This window comes from Lycium barbarum, chromosome 4 (assembly GCF_019175385.1).
Source record: "Lycium barbarum isolate Lr01 chromosome 4, ASM1917538v2, whole genome shotgun sequence".
In the NCBI taxonomy this organism is placed as follows: Eukaryota; Viridiplantae; Streptophyta; class Magnoliopsida; order Solanales; family Solanaceae; genus Lycium; species Lycium barbarum.
Window position 1 is genome coordinate 24,376,358 of NC_083340.1, and position 25,717 is coordinate 24,402,074.

General features: G+C 36.7%; 1 protein-coding gene and 1 non-coding gene across 2 annotated transcripts; both read right to left on the reverse strand.

Annotated features, from left to right (window-relative positions):
- Positions 1-9,715: 9,715 nt before the first annotated feature.
- LOC132637302 (protein OXIDATIVE STRESS 3 LIKE 4-like) lies at positions 9,716-10,694 on the reverse strand. Its single transcript, XM_060354413.1, has 2 exons — positions 10,477-10,694; positions 9,716-9,998 (listed from the first exon to the last, which is right to left on the reverse strand). Exons 1-2 carry the CDS (start codon positions 10,692-10,694, stop codon positions 9,716-9,718), a joined length of 501 nt encoding a protein of 166 aa, XP_060210396.1.
- Positions 10,695-20,416: 9,722 nt separating this feature from the next.
- LOC132638884 (small nucleolar RNA R71) lies at positions 20,417-20,522 on the reverse strand. The gene has a single exon (XR_009581945.1). It is a non-coding gene; the product is annotated as a small nucleolar RNA R71 (small nucleolar RNA).
- Between the last annotated feature and the right edge of the window lie 5,195 nt (positions 20,523-25,717).

Genomic DNA, 25,717 nt, shown 5'->3' on the forward strand with positions numbered 1-25,717 from the left:
AACTAATCAAATTCTAACTCAAGTAGATGGTAACCTATCTCAAAGCCGAATTCGAACAATGTAATCACGCCGCGATGGATTTTCCCTTTCGCAAAGCTTCCGAACGTTCAAAGTCTAGAAATATAAAGCTATGTGAGTATTCAAATCATCTACTCAAAGAATATAACACTTTGGGCAAAAGAACCCTACTACTTCTACATTTTTCAAATGGGTGAACCATCACTAATCGTGAATTCATCATAATATCAACCACAATAATCATATTATATCTGTTCATGGGTTTTCTAATCATTCCAACCCTTTCACAAGCAGTTTTTATATCAAAGTTATCATCTTTATGAAACCCTAGTTCCCATTCAACAAGTTCAATCATTACTAGACACGTTCTCATACTAGGAAGTGGTAATCTATACTCCTAGATGATTAAATAGCGATAAAATCAACAACCCAGTTATCAATCAAGGGTTTCTTAAGTTCTAGGGTTTTAGCCTTTTCAGTCACCATTAACAGACCTTTAACTAGTCATGAGATATAACATGATGATGGAATTAATAAAGTCAAGGGTTGACACTTACCTTTCAAGAGTACTTTAACCTTAGCCTTAGAATTTTGCCACAACAGTTCTTGAAAACTGTTTTCGTGTTATGTGGGGAATAGGTTGGGAACAAAGAATATAAAACACAGATTCTACCTCCCATCCAAGGCTGCCGCCGTCAATGCCTCGTTGTAGCGGAAATCCTCCCGCTACGGCCGACCTCATTTAATTTCTCCCTCCTCGCAGCGGCGGCCCTCTACCCGCGTAGGTTTTTGCACCAATTTCCACCCAAAAATCCCAACACCAATCCAAGGCCCTGTAGATGCAAACAAAACATGCACAGATACATAAAAACGCGTTACAGACTCACCCGCGGCCTCACAATCCCAACAGAGGTCTAGTTTTCTAAGTCACCCCCCCCCCCCATAATGACCTGGCGGGTCGTTATAGGGAACTAAGTAAATCTAGGTTCTTAAAATTAACCTTGATACACTTTGCAGGCTAATGTGGGAGGGAGAAACCATTTGTGGTACATGGATAGTGGTTGCTCAAGGCATATGTCTAACAGTAAATTAAAATTCCTCTCACTAATAGTCTTTCCTGGGAAAGAATAACCTTGTGAAATGATGCAGGTACAAATGAAACTGAAGACAACAGAAAAACAAGAGAATGAACTAGTCATTTACAAACTAGACATGTAGTAAATTGGATAGGGGGAACAAATCATTCTGTTGAAGAGAGAGAACTCTCAGATATGAAAGAGTTTGGCCCTTTAACAAATTTTAGTGTTCCGAGTTATGAAGTTGGAAATGGTTCATATCAAAGAAGCTAAGAAGAAATTAGGTGTAAGCTCTTCAAGACCGTGGATGAATGTTATGCAAAAAGAACTTCATCAGTTATAAAGAAGTCTAGCATTTGCAACCAAAGACTTGTGACATCAATGAAAGTGGTAAAATTGTGGGACAAAAGATGTACCAAGTGCTGATCTTTGTATAGGTTCCAAGAAAATACAAAAGAATCTCGCCTAAGGTGTCATGTGCACCTTATTTTTAGAAGTTTACCACCTTAGAAGCCCAAGTCATTCTTGACCCGTTCTCATAAGCGCATCATTTATTAGGAGTGTCACATACACCCCTTAAGAGACTCATCTTTTTCACTGAGGTTTGCCTCACTATCGTACCTGTCACGGCCCAACTTAGGGAGGTGTGGCCGGAACTTGGTGCTTTACTTGACCCTGAGTGTACCACTCTGTAACTTATGCAACTTGAATTGCAATCAATAATGTAGGCCGACAAGGCCTACCTGCATAGCAATAATACCAAACTAGACCGACAAGGCCATAATCAGAACCATCTGTAAATCACAACTATCTCGACTGAAAAGGGGAACATCTCAAACATATATATACAACTATGTAGGACAACAAGGCTGCCATGATTATCTACAAACAATAAAACCAAAATGATCATATACAAGGGCTGACAAGTCCGCCATGCTAATATAGGGAATATACAAAACTCATCTACAAGCCTCTATAAAGATCATAACTGTATTATGGTCAGGACAGGGCCCCAACGTACCCACTATGTCTATATGTACACAAAAGTCTCTTAAATCTGGACCTGGTAACTCCGGATGAAATGGAGCTTACCAATCTCGCTGATACTCGGCTCTGGCTACTGAGGAGGTCTGTCTGGCTGTCTATCAGGACCAGCAGGCATGAAATGCAGTGCCGCCAACAAAAGAGATGTCATTATGAAATAATATACCGAGTATGTAAAGCAACTGAATAACTGTAAAGTGAAACTGAACTAATATACACGATATACTGAAAGCCAAAGATACTTTGAGATACACTTACTTGCTCTGATTCAACTTATGTTAATATAATAATATAGCTAGCCGGCCACATATAGGGCTTGGTGTACCTCTCACCAGCTAAAAAGTCGAGCTCTACCAGCCATTAGGCCGGCATACAGTATCTCTCACCAGCCAAGGTCCAAGCATATAACATCCCTCACCAACCGTAAGGCCAGGCATATAATATCTCTCACCAGCTATTAGGCCGGTCATATAATCCCTTACCAACCATTACGTCAGGCATATAATCTTTTACCACCACTAGGTTAGGCATAGAATCTTTCACCAGCCATTAGGCCAGGCATATAATGTCTATATATATATATATATATATCGTAAGGCCAGGCATATAATATCTCTCATCAACTATTAGGTCGGTCATATAATCCCTCACCAACCATTACGTCAGGCATATAATCTTTTACCACCACTAGGTTGGGCATAGAATCTTTCACCAGCCATTAGGCCAGGCATATAATGTCTATATATATATATATATATAATAGTACTATTGTATAGTCGGGCGTATAAACGCTCTGCTCTTTCCCTTAACTTGGAATAAACATGGTCGACTCTTTCTAATTATAGAATCATGCCTATGAAAGAAAGGAATAACTTTTACATACTTCTTGTCGTTTGTCCGGATACAACAACGAACTCGAATCGCAACCCGTCAATCTACACCAAGACAATAATAGAGTCCTCATCAACTAAAAGAAAACTAAAAGATGGAATATCAAGCGCGAAGCTCGTTTCTATAATGATTCCGCTAGCATCCCCCTTTTTCTTTCCCATCCCGAAACTCAACAACAATAACATATGCAAGTTTATACTCTATAGATTCCAGCTATAAGATAGCTCAAGAACACATCAACACAACCCAACAACTACAACACTCCAACCATAATTATCAACCTATACCTCACAATTCTTTCACTAACAAACTAGCTATGACTCATATGAATCCAAGCCTGCATAAAAGAAGGCAAATCTTACCTTAAACAACCAAAAAATCCCTGAATCTGAGGTTACTTCATAGCATCAATATCTTCAACTCCATTACACGTGATAGAACTACGATCCACTAGCACCATGGAATTCCCGATGTTAGATTTGGGTGATTTATCTTTGGTTTCACTCTTGAATTACTCAACAACACTTAGAGAGAGTTTGTAGGTGTATAGGGGCTGAGATGGGATGAAAATGATATAAAATGGGCTTCGGCTGTTTTAATAAGTTCATGATAAACTTATCAAGATAAACTTACACTGCCTCTATTTTGCGTTGGGATCTGTGACGCAAAACCACATATGAATGTTAGAAGTAGAAAACACATAGTATTTAGGTAAGTCGCCTAAAAGAGAAAAAAAAACTTTTCAAATTCAGTAACTATGGCAATTAACGCTTATTGGAATTTTTGGTGAAGTTTAAAAATTGGATTTTAAGATTGTGAGGAAAATGACTTTCAAGTAAAACCAACCAATTTTGAATGCTAGTAATAAATAACGAGTCTTATGGTAAACTTATTTTTTGAAAGCTGGAACTGAGGTGGAGAAGGATTGAAAAAATGATTTTCTATTATGGGAAACGATTTTAATAAACCTGTGGAGGATCTGTTGGAAAGGGACAAAATCTGTACATTTTGCAAGGTAAAAAAAAAAAGGACTTTTCTTAGAGTTGAACTCTTGGACCAAATAATAAAAATGAATAACGTTGAGTTGCACTTGGACCTAAACATTTTTTTTTTTGGGAAAGACATGGTATTGGGCTGGAAGCCCAATTTAACTTGGACTGAAATAAATTTGCTTTGGACTATATTTTGGCCAAAATTGTTCAGTAGATTGGGTTATGATAGTGAAATAAATTTGGACCGGAAGAACTATTGACTTATGAGCTTCTAACAATAAAAAAATGGAACTGATTTTTATGATTCATATTTTTCGTATATATATAAACGGAGATATATTCCATATTTCATATATACGTATAAAGAACCGTAGTTACTAAACCCATTTTGTTAGGAATAGAATAGTAATAACTCTACCCGGGAGAAATCCCGAGTGGGTCCTAGTTCGGCAACAAAGTGGGTTGAACACTTACGCAGATTTTCTAAACCAAAAACCCATTTTATAAGGGGACCTTTTGCCAAAAAATTTTCTTGAAACTATGATATGAATGAAATGAATGACATTTTTTTTTGTGGAAAACTAAACACTTTTAAACAAAATAAGTACATTAATCACACATTAAAACTCGTAGGTTAACCATATTCTACGGATCTTTAATACTAGGGTACGTAAAACCTTTCCTAGGGGATCACCAGAACCCTTACCTCGAACTTTGGTCCAAAAGGATTTTTACTTATTTTGAAAAAATCTTTAAACCCGATTTTCCTAGTTTTCCATAATAAATTAGGTGGCGACTCTAAAATTACTAAAATCCAATTAGAGCACCAACAACCTCGTAGTAACTTTTATGCCTTAACCAGCGTAAAAGCGAACCGTAACAATATGACTTCCCACTTTTTATTAGTTAAAGGGATTTAAAAAGAAAAGAAACACGAAAAAGGTTCTTTAAGATAATATTTTTATTAGGCAGAATGATGTACTTATGTGATGCCTTAAATTGGTGAAAAAATTCCCTACAATTTAACCAAGTTGCTTTATAAATGATAATTCACAAGTCGTTGAATAATTGCAATTAAGGACTAAATTGGACTAAATATGCCCTTAAAGTATTTACGTAGGTCCAAATATGCCCTTATTAGTCTGCTAATTATGTTCAATTAAGTTATGTGTGAAATAAGGGCATTTTTTGCCCAATTAAGTAACGATAAGATATTTTTGTCTCAAACTATTAACATGAGCATTTTTGGCTAAGCTGTTAATAGATGGCAAATTTGGTGAAATTTCGCACACTTAAAAGGACATTTTACCCTTTTATGTAAAAAAAGAAAATTAATGTTATCAAAATCAGAGAGCCAAACCTGAAGAAGTTGTTTTTTAACCCTTTCCCGGGAACTTTCCTTTTTTGCTCCCTTGGTGATTCGATCCCTCAACCTCTAGGTTGAAAGTAGAGGGTACTTACCATCTAAACAACCTCCTTTTGTTTGAAGAAGCTGTTAATTCTTCGAATAAATGGTATTTTTTCAATAATATAACATGAAGGAGGATATAACCCTTAGGGGTCGTTTGGTACACGGTATTGGGTGGGATATTCCAACACTAGCTGTGAGATTAATTTTGTACCATGTTGGATAGAAAATATAAATTTATTCTGGAATAAATTTACACCTTGTACCAAATAAAGTATAAAGTGCGTTTCAATTTTAAAGATGGGATATCCCATCTTATTCCGTTAATCCTGAGATCATTTTATCCCATCTTTTAGATGGGATAAATTAGTCTCAAAATTATAATCCGGGTATAATTTTATCTACGTACCAAACGGTCCCTTAGACTTTAGTCTCCTATACAACATAAAGAATGATATACTTAGTTTTGTTTTTTCACATTAGAGCCTAACTGAATTTGGATTCGCGGCATAAAGTTTCACAGTGAGAGTAAAGCGCTTCCTAATAAAGATGACTTCATACCCAGGGAGACTCGAACTCGATCGAGACCTCTAGTTAAGAATGAAAGAATACTTACCACTTCACCACAACCCTTATTGATATGACATAGTTCATTGATGTGTCGATTTACTCAAAAATAATCTGCCTACCCTAGGAGATCTCCTCCATTACAATTTGTATGGAATAATTATATCTCTTAGTATTCGGATGATTAACACTACAAAAAAATGGGTAATTTGTGGAGGTTGAAAGTTGCCATTAACAAAGGTTTTAGCCTCTTTTAGTAACTAGCGGAGACTAAAGCTTCCGCGAATTGCAACTTTCAACCTCCACAAATTATCCATTTTTTTTTTTCAGTGCATATTGAAGAACAAATTAGTAACTCTATTGTTCTTTCTCTCTCTTTTTCATGGGGTTCCTCTTCTCTTTCTACTTTTGGTTTCTTTAATTATCTTAAAACTCACAATTGAATCTCCATACTGTAGATTCACGAGTAACAAACAAACACAAGATAATCAGCTCTATTATACATAAATATGCATTTAGGTTCATTTCACCTGAAGTATGCAAATTAATCAAGAGTTTAGAAGAGTACACACGTTTTTTTAAAAATGAATTTAGCCCTTACAGGGCGTTTTATTTATGAGGGAAAAAAAAGAAGAAGGCAAAGTCAAGTCCATAAAATAAAAGAAAAAGCATAAAAATGAAATAAAACTAATTAGGAAACTAATATTTGACATTTCTCTATCTTGTTGCCCTGGAATCTCGCCGCTTCTTCTCTCTCTACTCAGAGTTTCTCTCTCTACACTTAGCTGACGCCGATGCAAAAAATGATGATCGGAGTTGACGCCGACCACATTTCTGGCATACTTGATCTGATTTTGCAGTGTATTCGATTCTCCATCAGTTGTTTCAGGTAGATTCTTCAGTTCCTCATTTCTTTTCTCATCCTCCTCTTCGATCCGCATGTTTTTGTGTTTTCTTTTGATGCATCACTTGGATCAGTTCTAATCTCTTATCTGTTGCCATTTCTGAGCTCAACTTTGGATTATAGATGATTTCTGAGCTCTGACGAGCTGTATTGTTTAGTCAATCCTCCTTTCCATCAGGTATCTTTCCATAACCTTGATTTCTCCATCGCGCATGTCTCTTCATGAGTTCAAGTGTGCCCCTTCCTTGCTGACATGCATTGAATCTTTGCCTTTTCTGCTTAGATCTGTAGTCATCTATGTCGTAGTCACTCATAATCTCTGCTTTGTTGTTGGTTGCACTGCTGTATCTCTATATTTTCCTTGTATGCCTTTGTATCCCTTTGTGCAAGTGTTGATGAAAGTATTTGTTTATTTTTCAGCCTAGTCTTGTTTTCCAACTGTAAACCAATTTTGTAAGCTGTTGTTGTGTATTCTGCACCTCTTTATGAATTCTTAAAACCTGCAAAAAAAAAAAAAAAAACCCATTGTTAATGTAAAAAACCACCTTAATCTCCTTCCAAATGACTCGATTATGGTGATTTCTCCTTCTCTTTTCCTCCTACTCCTTTTACTTCTTTCCCCCTTCTCATCCTTACTCTTGTTCATCATTGCCCAACCTTCCTGACCCTTAGATAAGGTATTTGAGATTTGTCACTGTTGAGAATCTTCCTGCACATACTATTCAAGTCTTGGAAAGAATGACACTGCACTGTGTTTTCATCCAAAGCTTGATTAGCTAATGCATCAGCCAGTTTATTTCCTTCTCTTAGAATATGATTGAAAGTAATGTGTCTGTTGTTTATCATTTCTAGAATCTCCTCAATCCAATCTGCTATACTCCATGGTGGCTTCCAACCCTCGTCTAGTATCTTGTAAATCATCTCAGAATCTGTCTGAATAATTACGTTATCCAACATGTGGCTTTTTTTTTCTTCATTCGTACTTGCTTTAATTGTAGACATGACAGAATCTAAAACGAAAATATTTCCTACTTGTAGTTTAAGAAATGCATTCATAACATCTCATACGAATTTTTATATCTTAAAAATGTGTTTGACTAATTGAAAAATTAATTGTGATCGTCTATATGCTGGTGTAGCTAAATAAAAACCCAGTATGAACATTCTTCACAATGAGTTTAAGTGAGCTCACCATTTGTCATGCGTTAATTACTATATTGTAATGAACACAAGATTATATGATAATGTAGCTGAAAAGATCATAAAGGAGAATATGGAGACAATTAGACAAATAATGCAAAAACTTGTTCTCAATTCATATCCAAATTAAGAACTATACTTACTTATCATGAGAATCGCTCGTCTAAATTGTTCCTTAGGTAAATTAAGGGTGTCAAGTGGGCTGGGCCAGCCCGGACCCGGCCCACCACCGGCCCGGCCCAAGCCCACTAAGAGGTGTAAGGGGCTGGGCTAGGTGGGTTTTATTAGGGGGCTGGGCCAGACAAGGTGGACAGCCCACCAGCCCGACCCACCAGCAGCTCGGGTGATGGCCCACCGGGGCACCGGCCCGGCCCGGCCTAGCCCACTTCAAATAAAAAAAAAGATAAGTATTATATTTATTACTAATAATAAGTATTTTAAAAACATTGTATCCCAATAAAATAGTTGTAGCTATAATTGTGGGATTCTTAAAATTTTGGAAGCAAATATATGAAATATTTATTAATTATTCAAACCATAGTTAGAATCTTACTTTAGTTAATTAAAACTTAACCATTAATTTTAACTCAGGTAATGTGTCTCTTATTCAAGTAAGAATTTGGGGAAAATGGAGACAATGAAAATGGAGAGGAGTCGGATCCGTTAATATTTAATTGCTACTAAATGAAAACTAATTAGCTCTCCTTTTTTAAAAAAAAAATAGTGGTCACTGATCAGCTGAGCCCCAGAGAATTAATAAAGTGGGCAGTAACCTTTTCCAACGTTTGAAAACAAGTTAGCTCTTCCTTTGTTTTTTTTTTCAATTAATAATGGGTAGGTGGGCCCCAAAGAATTAACAAAGTGGCCAAGTGACCGTTGCTAACGGAAAGATTGGCAATTCAACCGTTGGCCCAAAAAAGGACCCCTCAACCCCTTAAAACTATTTTTGACCTTTAAATTTAAAAAATTACAGTTTAACCTATTTTTCACTTATAAATACCTCATACATTTCATTATTTTTTACTACAATCCTCTCATTTTATCTCACTTTCCCTCTTAATTTTCAGCAATTTCTATAATTTTAGTATTCTACTTTAAGAGACACATTACATGAGTTAAAATTAATGGTTAAGTTTTAATTAACTAATGTAAGATTCTAACTATGGTTTGAATAATTAATAAATATTTCATATATTTTTGCTTCCAAAATTTTAAGAATCCCACAATTATAGTTACAACTATTTTATTGGGATACAATGTTTTTAAAATACTTATTATTAGTAATAAATGTAATACTTATCTTTTTTTTTTATTTGAAGTGGGCCAGGCCGGGCCGATGCCCCGGTGGGCCATCAACCGGGCTGCTGGTGGGCCGGGCTGGTGGGCTATCCACCTTGTCCGGCCTAGCCCCCTAATGAAACCCACCTAGCCCAGCCCCTTACACCTCTTAGTGGGCTTGGGCCGAGTCGGTGGTGGGCCGGGTTTATCGGCCGGGTACGGCCCGGCCCACTTGACACCCTTACTTAAAAGCGAAAAGAGAGATAAAAAAGAACCTTAAGATCTTAAAAACACTTCATGACAACCCAAAGGGGAAAAACTAAATGAAACTAAATGATCATTTGATGGATGGCTTGGTGGCAGAGTTGGCGGAGCTAAAGCTTGTGTTGCCGGTGGATGATTTGAACTCTTGTTCAACCCCAGCACTGCCTTCACTGCGTGTCAAGACTGGCATAGAGCTTGAGCTGCTACCCCGTTTATACATCGCATTCTGAGTTGTAGTTAATCGCCTCCTCTTGTTCAATGGGCTTTCATCCTTTTCCATCTCTGCCAAACATTTCACTTCAAGCAAATTCACGAATGACTTTGATTTTCCAGCATAAAAACCCGATAATCCTCGCCTATAAACAATAAAAGAAAAATGTAAAACATCATAAACACCCAAAAAAATGTATATATATGAGAGAAAGTTAGAATTCTTCGTAAAAAAACTCTTTTTATTATATATAAAAGTTGTTCAATCTCCTGGAATTCTTTTATCTAGTTTGAAGCCAAGCTTATGTAGCCGATCTTTTGAAGCTTATACTGAAGATAAATTACTACATCCAATTCTTTCTCAGATAGAAAGAATTTGGCTGAGAACTGAAGATTTGATGGGAAGGACACAAAGTGACTCAAGTAATATTTCCAGTTTAGTGAAAAATGAGGTTAAAGTTTTGCAATAGAATTGCTACAAAATCCCTTTGATAAAATTCCTGTCTCTGTCATTGAATGTTCAAAATCAGATAAAAATTCAAAACAAAAAAAGTATGTGATTAGTGACTGAAAAATAAAAAAAATAAAAGATTTAGGGAAATTAAAGGGGGTAAGAAAACTGACTTAAAAGGAAGGGCAGCTTCCAAAGTTGTCAAAGAATAGAGGGATCCTTCATCAACTTCAGCCTTGCTTACTGCTTCCTCCCCAGCTTCATCATCTCCACCAACTCCATTACTTAACTTACCAACGGAAGAAGACAAAGAATTATCAGAATCACTCTTAATTACCCTTTTCATTTCTTCATCATGATGATCAACAACACCACCATTTTCAGAAGACATGATTGATGATCAAAAGAGACTTCGTTTCTTTTTCTCTCTAACTTTTTTTTCTTCTACTTTTTTTTTATGTGTAATGATGTCTGAATGAAACAGGATTATATAATACATGAAATGAGGTTTGATTTTTGGCGTTTTTAGGAATGAAGCGGTGAGGGGTGGGGTGGGGTGGGTGGTTCGGATAGAGCGATGGTGAAATTGAGTAAGTGTTGAGATTATAGAGATACAAGACAAATAACAAAAAAGAATAAGAGATAAGAATTTTAAAGTCATTTTATTCTTGACCTAAAAAAGAAAGAAAAGAAAATGGAAGTTCACATAATGCCATAGAAAAATCATCGAGTTCTATATATCTATTATGTGTATGTATAGTTAAAGGTCATGAATATGTGGGTGGGTGGTCGCCGGGAAGGAAGTGTGAAGATAGAAGAGATTTGACACTTTGCATGAGACCGTTTCACACTAAACGTACCTCATACACTCCAAAATAGAGGAAAGAGTGAAAGCAAATGAAAAAGGTCATTAACTTTAACTACTACACTTAGATCTCTCTGTGAATCTTGTTGGATAAATTAGTGTAATCTCAAAAGAGAATGTCCATTATTGATTTGTAAAAATCTTTTCTAATGTTATTTTTTTACATCTGATTATTATTTAGGTAATTATTTAATGCAGTCAAGCTAGTGGCTTCTAGTTGTAAAAAGAAATGTAGCTGTAGAAAATCTAGCCGTTGCTCATTGTAAAAAAAAAAATTAAAAAAATCTAGCCATTGCTTGTTGTCAAAAAATAAATCTAGCCATTGCACGTTGTAAAAAAACAAATCTAGCCGTTGCTCATTGTCAAAATGTAGATCTAGCCGAATAAATCTAGCCGCTGCTTGTTGTTAAAAAGTAGATCTAGCCGAATAAATCTGGCCGTTGCTCGTTGTCAAAAAGTAAATCTAGCCGTTGTGCTTGTTGTCAAAAATAAATCTAGCCGTTGCTCGTTGTCAAAAAATAAATCTAGCTGATGCTCGTTGTCAAAAAATAAATCTAGCCGCTGCTCGTTGTCAAAAAATAATTCTAGTCGCTGCTCGTCCTTTTAAAAAAAAAATTCTAGCCGTTGCTCGTTGTAAAAAAAAAAAAAAAAATCTAGTCGTTACTAGATGTTAACTAGTCGTTAGCTAGCCGTAGGAGAAACACCTATATATGCAACTACTTTGGCTAACACAAACAAAGATAAATTTTTCTATCTGCTAGCTCTCTTCTTTCCCCCCCCTATCTAAAGAAGCTAGGTTTTATCAAACAACTGATTAAGAACCCATAGCATAGCACCGGTACCTACAAGTGCTCGTTACCTCACGAGTGCGGAACCTCCTTTGCCCTTACCCCTTATTAGTATTTACTCACAAAAATATCCTTCAAAATAGTCTAGAAAGTCTCCACTAGCCTAAGTTTCAAAGTATCAAGCTCACAAGACGGACTCACCCTTCCTTAACACCTCTGATCCATCCCAGTCTGCTCAAATATGAATTCTACATAAGCATACGAGTTTATATACACCTATATTGGCATATAATTAAGTCGGTCGAAAAGTCAACCTAAAAGTGAACCCCGAGGTCGAATATAGAATTTTATCACAAAATCAGTTTACCCGTAGCCAATGGATTCTAAATAAATCATCACCAAATCGATACACAAATCAAGGATTTCCATTCTCATAAGTTCAAGGGCTAAATCTCATTTTCTTCAACTCAAATACATATAAAAACACTAATTAAACGAAAGATTCATGGGAAAATACCAATATTAAGGTTAGAATCTTACACCTCTTCCAAAAAGAGAAGATTGTCTCCAAAATCGCCCAAATCTAAGACCAATTGCTCCCAGAATTGAATTATGAAACGTCAAGTTGAGCAGAGGGTTTTTAATTCTGCCCACTTACTCTTTTTCACGTTCGTTGTAACACCATCTTGATCGCGGAGACTTAACTCTCATGCCATTGCGAACACGAAGCACTACTCTCCCCTTCTCTCTGCACGATCGCAACTCCTCCCCCCCCCCCCCCCCCTCCTCCCCGATCGATGAGAAATATCTGGCACCGGAACAAGAAAATTCTGGTGCCTTCTAGTTTTCACTTTAGTGTTCGAAATTCACTCAAAACTCCTCGAGCTAAAAATCAAATATGCGTTTCACTCCAAAAACGCTCCGATGAATCCGTTGGAGCTCTTAAAACACTGATCCGATATGATCTAATCATATTTTTTTACCGTGGTCAACTCTTAATCTTTAATTAAACTAGTACGCAACTCGAGTGTTTGAATCACTCCTGAGCCCCTAGGTCGGAATTCGTTAAACCATCCAACAAGTCTGGTTTTAGCCAAAGTTCCCATTTTTATTGTAATCCTAGGCCTCAACAAACAATTTCTATCATTGAATATCCAGTTCTCATGCTAGGAAGTGATAATCTCTACTCTTAGATAATTAAACAACAATAAATAATAACCCATTAATATTCTACGGGTTTCTTAGTATTTGTGTTCTACCCTTCAATTCCCATTAAGGGTCTTTTGATTGAAACAAGAATCTAATATGAAGATAGAACGAAGAAAGTTAGTGATTAAGGCTTACCTTTGATGGAGAATGGTGCCCTAGCCTTAGAAAGTCGCCTCTATGCTCTTAGGCACATTTTTTGGGATTATGGGAAGTGTGGGCACAAAATAGCTACTTAAACTCGCCATTAGGCTTAAGTTCACTTCGTTGCAATGACCCGTGCTTCGCTGCAACGAACCCTGGGAAAATCCCACCCTTCGTTGCAGCGAACCCCTTTCTCGCTGCAATGAAGAATCGTCATTGCAGCGAGGCCTTCTTAACCAGTGAGCACGGAATTTCACAACTTTTTATTCTTAGTCTCTCAAAATCATTCTAAGACCCTATGAATACAAGCCAACTAACAACCAAGTTAAAAACACATCACAGGGTCACTTACAAGTCACAAAGCACAACATATAACACTACCAAATTATTTAGGTCCACTCATTTCTAGCCTCGGGAACTACTACCAAGGGTAGAATGATCAAAGCACGCATAACGACCAAGCGGGTCGTTACGGTAAATTATTAATTCGATTAATAGCTATTGACAATTTAGAAAAAAGATAGATTATCTGCTACATCTGTCTCAACTTAATTATTTGTCATGATTTCTAAAGATAGTTGTCTCAAATTATTTGTCGTTTTAAAAGGTCAAGAAAAAAAATCAATTACTCTATTTTCATTTTATCCATAGTAGTAATTTGTTCTTGAAAAGTACAAAAAGCTCAATTATAAGGTGATGTTATGATTGTTCAATTACCAATAAAAGTAAAATACAGTTTAAAACCCACCTAATCAATGTTTTTTTAGAGGCGTGCAAGAAAAGACGACAAATAATTTTTAAACAGAGGGAATATAACAAATTAAGGAGCCCTTTGGACATGATTTCATCTCATGAGATGAAATCGTGTTTTGGACATGCAATTTAGATTTCTTAAGTTGCAATTTTTTTTATAAATATAAAAACCCCATAAGTTGTGAAAATCATCAAAATTTTCTCAATTCTTATACAATCTTACCAAATGAGTAAATCATAGTTCATAATAAAATTAATACGCTACTAGAAGACCTTTCTAAAAAGTACATCAATTGATCAAACTTTAGTTAAATAAAAAGGAAAATTTAACGTGAATAGTAATATAACTACTCTTTAATATAATCCTCCCACATGGTACGAACAATCTCTTCACGTCGATCATGCATTTCCCGATCAGATGACTGAGAAGACGAACAAACATTGTTACTTTGAGTCGGTTGTTGGTCAATATCATTAGCAACTGTATCATCATGTTCATATATCTACCAACTTATGAGTCTTTTTACAAAATATAAATGTATGGATCAAATTTTACATTTATATTTTTTAAAATCATGATTTCAAATCCCAAATCATGCCTTTTTGAATGATTTGGGATTTCATCTCATGAAATGAAGAGATGAAATCAGAGATGAAACCGCATGTCCAAACACTTATTTCATCGCATTAGATGAAATCGCATGTCCATACGCCTACTAAATTAGCCTACTAAATTACACCAATGATATATTTGGTGCACTACCAGTACAGATATTTAAATCCTTATCGGATATGACATTTAGTAGATTACCCGAAATGTCCTAAAAATTGACCGCTTAATGTCCAATCAAAATCACATTAAGGATGGAGATGGAGATGGAGAAGCAGAATCAAGGAGTACACGGTATCCAATAAATAACTTGCTTACCAAGAGGATGGTGTATTCTCAAAACATATTAAAGGTATGTATCTACCACCAATTTAGAATTTCATGTCTCAACTTTGAATTTGGAGAATATATTTTTTTTAATAGGACGTATAAAAATTAGTAAGAAGCATTTCCCTTTTCAGTGAGTTATACAGGTTACAAACTAAAATGAGTTCATGTTTTACTGTTGGTATAATTTATTTATTTTTATATTGTCTGATCATTTAAAATTTATATCTACAAATAGATTTTCTTTTAATTTGAGATTTAAAATATTAAAAAAACATATGTTACTTACCACAATAATATAAAAGTTATTTACACAGACAATAACATTACATATTACTCCATCAGTCCCAATATAATTGTCATGTATCGTTTTTGGAGAGTCAATTTGACTAATGCTTGGGGCTAAGATGAATTAGATTAATTTAATATTTTAAAATCAAAATTTAGATATTAAAAAACTATACGAAAAGTATTATGAGTTACAGTTTCTTCTCATATCAATATAGTTAAAAAATACATCTTAAAATATTGATTAAATTTAATATACACTACTAAAAAAACTAGATTTTCCGACCTCAAAAAACCGACCTCAGTTGAGGTCTGAAAAAAACCGACCTCATGTCGTTATATTTATTTTTCAATTTTTTTTAAAATAATTGTATCAAAATTTTAAAAAATAATGTACCGACCTCACTAGGTCGAAAATTTAATTGACGGTAAATATTATAATTTTATTTTTAATTTAAAAGAATACCGACCTCACGAGGTCGGTTTATTAAAAATAATTTAAAAATAATTTTTGATAAACTGACCTCGTGAGGTCGGTATGCTTTTAAATTAAAAATAAAATAATTAAATATACCGACCTCATGAGGTCAGTAATATTAGCCAAATAAAATTAAAACAACCCCAATTAAACCCTTCTCATTTCTCTCTCTTTCCCTCTCACGTTTTTGAGGTCCCTCTCTCTCTAAACCTATACACCGTCGACGTCACCAACAGTGCAGGGAGTCACTGCCGTCGTCGTCCACACCCAGAACCGCCGCTACCGTCGCCAGTTATCATCAACATTTGAGGTATGCTTTCTTTCTTTTATTGGCTAAGAAATTTGTTACTGGGTTGAGTTGTTAGAGCTTCAGTTACTGAGTTGTTAGAGCTTCAGTTACTGAACTTGAAATTGTATGATTCAATTTGCTGAATAAAAGAAGAGTAAACACGATTACACATAGAGGGTCTTCCATAAATTCTCAGAAAAATTACTTTGGCCATTTGGGGATACAAAATAATGACATTAATTTGGCTATATGGGGAATCAGATCTAGAAAATGGTGAAGATGCTAAATGCAATTACCAATAAAGGGTCTTGAATATATTCTCCAAATATTACTTTGGCCATTTGGGGATACAAAATAATGAAATAACACTCAATTGGAGTGGAAAATCAAGAAAAATGAGAATAAAGATGGGTTTTTTTTTTACATACTTCAATTACTGAAGTTGACATTACGTACTTCAATTTGTTGAAAGAAATATATAAGAGCTAAATGAAATTACACATAAATGGTATTAAATAAATTCTTGAAATCCCACTTTGAAAATGGAATCAGTGTTCAATTTTGAGTGGAAGTAGCTCGCAATAAATTTTGACTGGAAGTATCTGGCAATAATTTTTTTTCTGGTTATCAATTTTCTGAATTTGTGATGGTTTCTTGATTCTAAGGCACATTTAGCCAAAATAGTACTTCAATCTCTTGCTCTCTAAGGTCTATATACCCTTGTTCTAGTGTCTTAGGTTTATGGTGCAAATTTTCATGGATTTGGTTTGTAATTTTCTGAGTTTTTGATGAGTTTGTCATTCTAGGATCCATTTTAGCCAAAGGGAACTTATGAGACTGAAATGGTGCTCTATAAGATTTATGTAATGTGATATAGGGCAAATGGTGACTTGGGTCTCTGTTGAAGATTTAGTAAATGTTTCCTAGTCTGAAGCTTTAAGTTGATTGTTAGGGCAACTGGTGATTTAGGTTTTGAACATTGAATTAAATTATTCATTGAATTTGTTCCTTAACAATTTCAAATTTGGTGTTATTTGTGTAGGTGGAATCTCGTAGTTGGATGTATAATAGGACAAACGACCGCCGAGGGGGGATAAGGCAAGAATTTGTAGACGGTGTTGATACTTTTGTTGACTATGCAATGACACTTGAAACTTTTCAAATTCATGGCTTGGTTAGGTGCCCTTGTGTAGTATGTCAATGTAGGATTTACGAAACACCAGAGATTGTTAGGCTTCATCTTTATAAAGACGGGTTTGAAGAAAATTATACAGTGTGGACTAGTCATGGAGAAACGGATAGTAGTTTTGGTAGATTTCAAAACTTTGTTGTTGGTGAAAGTAGTAGGGCGGTGCAACCTAATGTCCAAAATTCTAGAATGCACGACATGGTTCAAGATGCTTATGGGATACATTCCGAATTTGAATCCGGTAACCATGATGAAGAAGCTCAAAATGAAGAAGCTAGTCGTTTTTTTTTTAACAGTTGAAAAATGCTAGTCGGCCTTTATACGAAGGGAATCCCCACTCTCAATTGTCTATTGCTGTTAGATTATTAAGCATCAAAGCAGATTGGAATGTTCCTCGAGGTGAAATGGATGATGTGATTAGCCTTATACATGAATTAGTTGACCCGAAATTAGAGATACCTGAAAATTACTATAAGGCAAAAAGATTAGTGTCTAAGTTAGGACTCTCGTCGATGAGAATTGATTGTTGTGAAAATGGATGCATGCTATACTACAAAGGTGACAACGGTCTAGAATCTTGTAAGTTTTGTGGAAGAGCTCGTTTTAAGCGGACTCGTAGCGGGAAGAGGGTTTCCGTTTAGGCGATGCATTACTTACCTCTTACACCAAGGTTAAAGAGGTTGTATGCATCAAATAACTCTGCTCCTCATATGAGATGACACAGTGAAAATAGAAGGTCTCCTGGTGTTATGTGTCATCCATCAGACGGAGAGGCTTGGAAGCATTTTGACGCAACATATCCAGACTTTGCGGCTGAACCACGAAACATTAGGTTGGGTTTATGTTCAGATGGATTCGATTCACATTCTGTTTCTGCTGCACCATATTCTTGCTGGCCGGTTTTCTTAACACTGTATAATCTTCCACCTGAGTTGTGTATGACTAGTCCATATAAATTCCTTAATTGCATCATTCCTGGCCCAAGTAATCCAAAAGTTTTAATTGATGTATACTTGAAACCTTTGATTGATGAGTTGAAAATATTGTGACTTGAAGGGGTTGAGACGTTTGACGTTTCTCTTAAGTAGAATTTTGATATGCGGGCCACCTTAATGTGGACTACTAATGATTTTCCTGCCTACGGGATGTTGTCCGGGTGGATGACTGCTGGAAAGTTAGCTTGTCCTTACTGCATGGAGAATACTAAATCGTTCACTTTAAAACATGGTGATGTGGCGTGATTTTACGCCATAAATCGATGCTTTTCTACTATAAGTTTTTTACTTGTTTTTAAGCAAGTCTATGTGATTTTACGTGGTTTTTAGTGTTTTTCAGGTGACGGAATAGATTTGGCATGACAACAGTTGAAAGTGCAAAACCAGGTCGTAAACTTAGTTTACGGTCCGTATTCTACAATACGGGCCGTATTAAAGAATAAGCAGAACAGAAAGGCAGGCTGAGAACATGGTGATTTACGAGCTCAGTTTACGATCCGTATTCCAACACGTATTTAACCATTCGAGCATTTGGTAGAAAGTCTGAGTTTTGGAAGTTGAAAGATGACCAGGCAGTTTACGGGCCGTAAACCACTTTACGGTCCGTATTTCAAAAGACGGAAGTTGATCACAAGTAGAAGGACGACCTAGTCGTAAACTGATTTACGGTTCGTATTTCACTTTACGGACCTTATTTCGTAACGACGGGACCAAAGTGCAAATCTGTAACTTTTATGTTTTCAAAACCTATAAATAGTCATTGTAGGTTTTTTAATAGACATCAGTTATTGTATTTTTCTCTCTTGACTTAGAACATTAAATACTCTTTAGTTTTTGAAGATTCAAACATCAATCCAAGTATTATCAATTCATCTTTTTTTCCAAAGTAAGCAATTATGAATTCTTCAATTTCTTATTTCTTGTTCTTTGTCATGAGTAGCTAAATTCCCTTACTAGGGTTGTGAACCCAATGATGAGTGTTTTGTGATTGGGTTTGTGATTGATATACACATAATGGATTATTATGGTTTAGTTATTCTTCATTCTTCATTCATAATTAATGGTTGCAAACATTGATTAAAGTCATAAACCTTGATTTATTTGGAAAAATAATTAGGGTCGGTAAGAATAACTAACAAGGACTCAAAGATTTAAACTTTGTTTAATAAATTCACTTAGGAATAAGAAGAATTTACTAGGCATGATTAATCATTCTTCATGATTACTTTCTTATATTTGGGAAAATCATAGAAAGACATAATCTCTATTTATTGGGAAATAGTAGTGATTCACATAGAGATTAAGTGCATTCATATAATGATCCATTATAAGTATATCAAGATCAATACCCATGATCACACACCATATCTAGCGGGGACACAACCTTAGTTTCTTTTATCATAAATTTTTACCAAAGCAATAGATAGCAATTAGTTATAGAAAAATCAACTTTTACCAAAATCATCGGATTAAGACATTAGACCTAGAACTGAGCATCCTACGACTTTAGTAACCTTTTCATACCATATTCCCTGTGGGATTCGACCTCAACCTTGTTGGGTTACTATATTTGACAACGTCCGTGTTATACCATTAATAGGTGTAATTTGAGCGTATCAAATTTTGGCGCCATTGCCGGGGAATACGGTTTTGAAATTACTAAATATTGTTTGCTTTGATTAAAGTCTTTTTCTTATTCCATCACACCTTGTTTGCTACTCTGTGTAAACCAGGTGAACATGAATCAAAATCAGCAAAATAAACGTGCTGGTAACCAGAGGAATCGGTTGAGCAATCAGGCGAATGATTTAGATGATGAGAATATTTTCGCTGAACTTGTTCCAGAGGAGGACTATGCATCTGCTATTGTTCAGCCTCGAGTTGGAGCTGCTACTGTGAAAATTGACTCCTCTCTATACCAGCTGTTGAAACTTGAGGGATATTTTCGGAACTCTACCGAGAATGACCCTCAACATCATTTGCAGGATTTTGTAGATGTGTGTGCTAATCACATCCAGAACAACGTTCCACAAGATGTTATTTGGTTGAGGTTATTCAAATATTCCTTAGCTAAAGAGGCAAGAACATGGTTCGAGAAGCTGCCCTGGAATTCGATTACTTCATGGGTAGAGATGGTAGCTGCTTTTCTCACAAAGTGGTACCCCCCTAGAAAGAAGGCTGAGATTCGTGACAAGATATATGAATTTAAGCAGTGCTCGGGGGAACAACTATATGAAGCATGGGAGAGATTCAAGGAGTATTTGCAGAATAGCCCGAATCATGGTTTTCCGGAACAAATATTGATGGAGAAGTTCTACCGAGGGTTGGATCCAGTGACACAGTCAGTAGCTAATATTGCAGCCGATGGTTGTTTCATGAACAAGACCTTTCAACGAGTGACCACCATACTTAACAAGCTGACAACTCATAATCAGGCTTGACACTCAAACAATGCTAATGTGGTACCATATGGTAGTGCAATGATCCAAAATATAGTAAAGAAGAATCAAGACACCCAGAAGACTTTGGCAGAACTTGCAACAAATATTTTCTTGCTAACGAAGAAGTTTGATTAATCTCAAATCAAGAAGGTAAATGTTTGTGAGGATGATACAGTTTGGCCAAAAGGGATGTACCATGCTCAAGATGGTCCGTTCCTTGATGGGCCACCTATGCAGGTTGAAGATGCTAATTATGTTAATAACTCTCAAGGGGGTTATCAAAGACAAAATTACCAAGGTGACTATCAGAATCAGAATCAATGGAGACCTCAGCAATGTCAAGGTGCTTACAACAACTCAGGGAACTACAACAATAATTATGGTGGTGCGAACCAAGGGAGCTACAACAACAACAACAACAATTTTGGGAACAAGAGTTCTAATCCTTATATACCACCGAAAGGGCAGCCAACAGAGCAAGGTAGTTCGCAGGTTGAAGCAATGCTTGAGAAGATTTTGACAAACCAATCTAAGTCTGAAAGGACTTTATCTGGGCTGACAGAAACACTGGGTTCCCATACAACAGCTATTCAGAAGCTTGAGTCGCAGATGAGGGATATTTCTAGAGAGCAGCACCCTCCTAAAAAGGGAGGAATTTCGAGTGACACTATTCCAAATCCCAAGAATGGGGGAGGCGGTGTAGACCGTGTGTTTGCCATCACTACTAGGAGTGGTAAGATACTCCAGGGGGCTGCTGAGAAGGTGATTGATCTTGAGCAGATAGATGAAGAGGATGAGGTGCAGTCTGAAGCACCCATTATTGCTGATGAGAATCCTACTAATAAGAAGGTTGTTGATATTCTAGAGATGGTGAACGAAGCTGAAAACACAAGCAAACAGGCTGTAAAAGGGGCTCTCCGCCCTTTGACGCAACTTTTCAAATCTAAACCTCCTTTTCCTCAGAGGTTGATAAAGAAGAAGGAAGATGCTAAGTTCGAGAAGTTTTATGATCAGCTGAAGCAGTTATCTCTGAATTTTCCCTTCTTGGAGCTGTCAAGAAGATGCCTGCCCGGTTTTGTGAAATATTTGAAGGATCTGCTGACCAAGAAGAAAATGGTGCAGCATGAAACCGTGAGTTTGACTCAAACTGTGAGTTCCATCATTTCAACTACAACTGTGCAGAAAAAGGGAGATCCTGGGGCGTTCACCATTCCTTGTTCTATTGGGCACCATGATTTTGCTCGTGCTTTGTGTGATAATGGGGCGAGTATAAATTTGATGCCCCTTGCTATATATAAACAATCAGGTTTGGGGATGCCAAGGCCGACTACAATGAGATTGCAGGTGGTTGATAGGTCTATCAAAAGACCTGTTGGAGTGGTTGATGATGTAATTGTGCGGGTTGGTGATTTTATGTTGCCTGTTGATTTTATGATTCTTGACTGTGATGTTGATCGGGACATTCCTATCATTCTGGGGAGGCCTTTCCTTGCTACAAGGAGGGCTCTGATGGATTCGGAGAAAAATGAAATCAAGTTCCGAGTCAATAATGAAGAAGTGACTTTTCAGGCTAGCAAAGGGATGAAGTTACCAAGTGCTTACGAGAGTATTTTGGTAATTGATTCATTTGATGTTGTTGATGAAGCAGTGGAGTTTAAGATGGAAGAATAAATTTTGGGTGAGGCTTTAGCTGGTATTCTTATGAATTTCGATGCTGAAGACATGGAAGGCTATGTGGAGACAGTTAATTCACTTGTTGGGTTGGGCTCATATACATACCACCCAAAGAAGCTGAATCTTGATCTGAAAAATAGAACTACTCCTTCAGCAAAGTCTTCGATCATTGAGCCACCTAAGTTGGAGCTTAAGCAACTCCCATCACATCTGATATATGAGTTCCTTGGTCCAGACAATACATTACCTATGATTGTTTCAGCCCTATTGACTGAGGAGCAGATTTTTCAGCTGTTGGAGGTATTGAAGGAGTATAGGCGTGCTATTGGTTGGACCATAGCAGACATTCGAGGTATTCCATCTAGGATCTGTGTGTAACACCCCGCATCTCGGAGATGAGTTAAGCTTAAATCATTAGAGTTCTAGTGAGTTGATAGGCCTATTTCGGGCAACGATAACTCCTTGATCCGTTGCGAATCTGGAAGAACTTCCTTGATAAAAGTTGTATCCCTATTAAATGGCTTTCCAACGGTATATTATGGGGATTAAACGGACATCTGTGCAAAGAGTTATGCCCATTTGACTGAAGCCTGTTCGCTGAAAAAATTCATCTGCGTTACGGTGACGTTACGGACCGTAACTCGTGTTACGGGCCCTAACAGTGAGCCGTAACACAGAGAAAATTTCCAGAACCTCACTGGAAATTTCCTCCAAGATACGGTCCGTCCTTCGTGTTACGGGTCGTACCTTGTGTTACGAACCGTAACAGTGGACCGTAACACAGGGAAAATTTCCAGAAACTTTCTGAAAATTTTCACCAAGGTACGACGCCAAGTTACGGTCCGTCCCTTGTGTTACGGGACCGTAACATGGGCGTATCTTGGTCCGCAATTAAGTTTCGGGTCACCTGACTTCGGGAGGCCATAACCCTATCGTGACTTGAGAATTTGGGAAAATTCAAAGAACGAAAGTTGTAGATAATTGAAATACCTTTCCAACCATAGGTTGTGAGTTCACAGGAGACATCAGGATAGGGATATATGGACGTTTTAATACAGAAAGGTCCCAACCCGTTTTCAAGTTGGGTCAACCCATTTCCCCCTTAGTATATAAGGGAAATGTTAACCCTAGCAGCCCCTATTTCCCACATTTTCATATTTTCAGAGAGAGAAAGTGAGAGAGAGGGAGCTTGAGAGAGAAAGTAGAGAATCAACAAAGTTTAAGGCCCCAAATCCCGAAGCTTGTGAAGGATAAAGTGTAGTACAAGTTGTTGTCGTCATTTTAAGCTAAAGATCGGACTTGGGGGTGTTGATTTCGTGGTGACTACCCAAAAAGGTAATGTTTCTACTCCCTAATCACTTATAGTTGTGAATTGGTGAATTCTAGGGAGAATAATAATTGCGTTTGTTGAAGGGAATTATATGAACTATACTAGAGTTGTTGGATTGTTGACTTGGGATTGTTATACTCGTATGGGTGATGAAAAATGATGTTAATTACATCTAATGGAGATTGTAGAATTAGCTAGAAGTAAAAGAATGGGGATTAGGTGAAGAAAACACCATTAATGAGAGATATAGAGCTTCATGTCCACTAAGTGTTTGATAAAATGCTTAGATGAACAAAACATGGATATTGTTGCTAATATAGAATCCCTATGACGTGTATTGCTATAGATTGAAGTTGAAGGGAGTGAAGAACATTGTGATACGCTCAAAAGCGGAAGGTTAAGGTATGTAGAACTTCCATCCACATGTGGGAATCTGTACGTTCTTCCCCATGATCCGTTTCGTAAAATCTATGAAGTACAAATCCTAGGGCATTAAACCCAACATATTGGTAACCCGTAATTATGTATGTATGTACACGAATTTCGTATCTATGTTCGTTATTGTATTCCTAACCTTCCATTATGGATATTAGGAATCCTAACGTAATCCATGAATCATGAATTCTTCCTCATGTGTTCTCATTATGTTCATATGAAACTGCATGAGTTATTTTGCAAGTTATAAACATGTTTTCAAGTCAACTACAAATATATGATTATGAACTATTGTATTACTCATAAATCAAGGACATGTTTACAAGCTATTTCATGAAACCATGTTTACAAGTTATTTCGTGAAATCATGATTTCAAGACAAGTACAAGTAAATTCATGAAAGTCATGGGCTTTTTACCAACTATATTATGTTCATGTTTTTGGGAGTTGCACAAATTATCGAGAAGGCTCAGATAGCCTGAAACTACGGAGCCACCGTAGGACAAGGATCGCTCCGCCCAGATAAGACGATACCTTAATTTTACACTGAATGGATCCATCAGGTACCTTACTACCTTATACTCAGGCAAGGTATGAGGGTTCTGCTGATCCGGCGAGGTACCAGACTCCACGCACCCACGTGGTAAATTACTACCTTATACCCTGGCAAGGTATGAGGGCTCTGCTGGTCCGGCGAGGTACCAGACTCCACGTACCCACGTGGTGATATGATATGATATGATATGTCGGTTTATGAAATGTTCTCCCTACTTATCATGTTTTACTCATGTTATGTATACATATATGTACTCATGCTCATGCTCATGTTCATGTCCAAGTTTTCAGTTTCAGTTCTTATCATGTTATTTCATGTCTCATGTTGTTTCTTCCAGTTGCTTTACATACCAGTTCATTCAATGTGCTGACGTCCCATTTTTATTGTCCGGGGGCCTGTATTTCACGATGCAGGTACGGATTTACAGGACGATGCTTCTGATCATTAGGATTTGATCGTACCAGCTTATTGGTGAGCCCCATCTCATTCGGGGTTTAGACATTGTATTTATTTAATGGGGGCCTTGTCCTAGTAAGTATGTTTTCCAGTCAGACTCATGATAGAGGTTTCATAGACTAGACCAGTCAGTTATGCTATGTCAGACATTTGGAGTCGTATAGCCATTTTGGCTCGCTCATGTGTAAACAAGTACTATATTAAGTATTATGACTTATTACGTTTTGTAAAGGCTCATCATGCATTCACGTTATATTCCGCTTATGTTATGTATCATGATGGTTCAGCAAGTCATGTGGTTCGCTCGGTAACATCCAGGCTATAGTTCGGGGCGTGACAACGCTTGGTATCAGAGCCTAGGTTCAAGTGTCTTTAGGGAGTCTATGAAACTGTGTCCAGTGGGGTCTCTTTTGTATGTGTGAGGGCCCCACACATATAAACAGTTAACCACCAAGACATACAGGATTGTCTCGTTTCTTTCATATTCTAGATCGTGTAGTTAGAGCAGTATTTTTAGGATGGCTTCCTAATTCGTGCGTGTACGTGTTTTCAGAAAATGCCTTACAAGAGAACTTACAAGAAGAAAAACA

Bases quoted from the DNA above. Each gene is read 5' to 3' on its own strand.
- LOC132637302 (XM_060354413.1), bottom strand. From the start codon at position 10,694: ATGTCTTCTGAAAATGGTGGTGTTGTTGATCATCATGATGAAGAAATG. The intron at 9,999-10,476 runs GTCAGTTTTCTT...TATTGTTTATAG, and splicing joins GAAGCTGCCCTTCCTTTTAA to GCGAGGATTATCGGGTTTTT.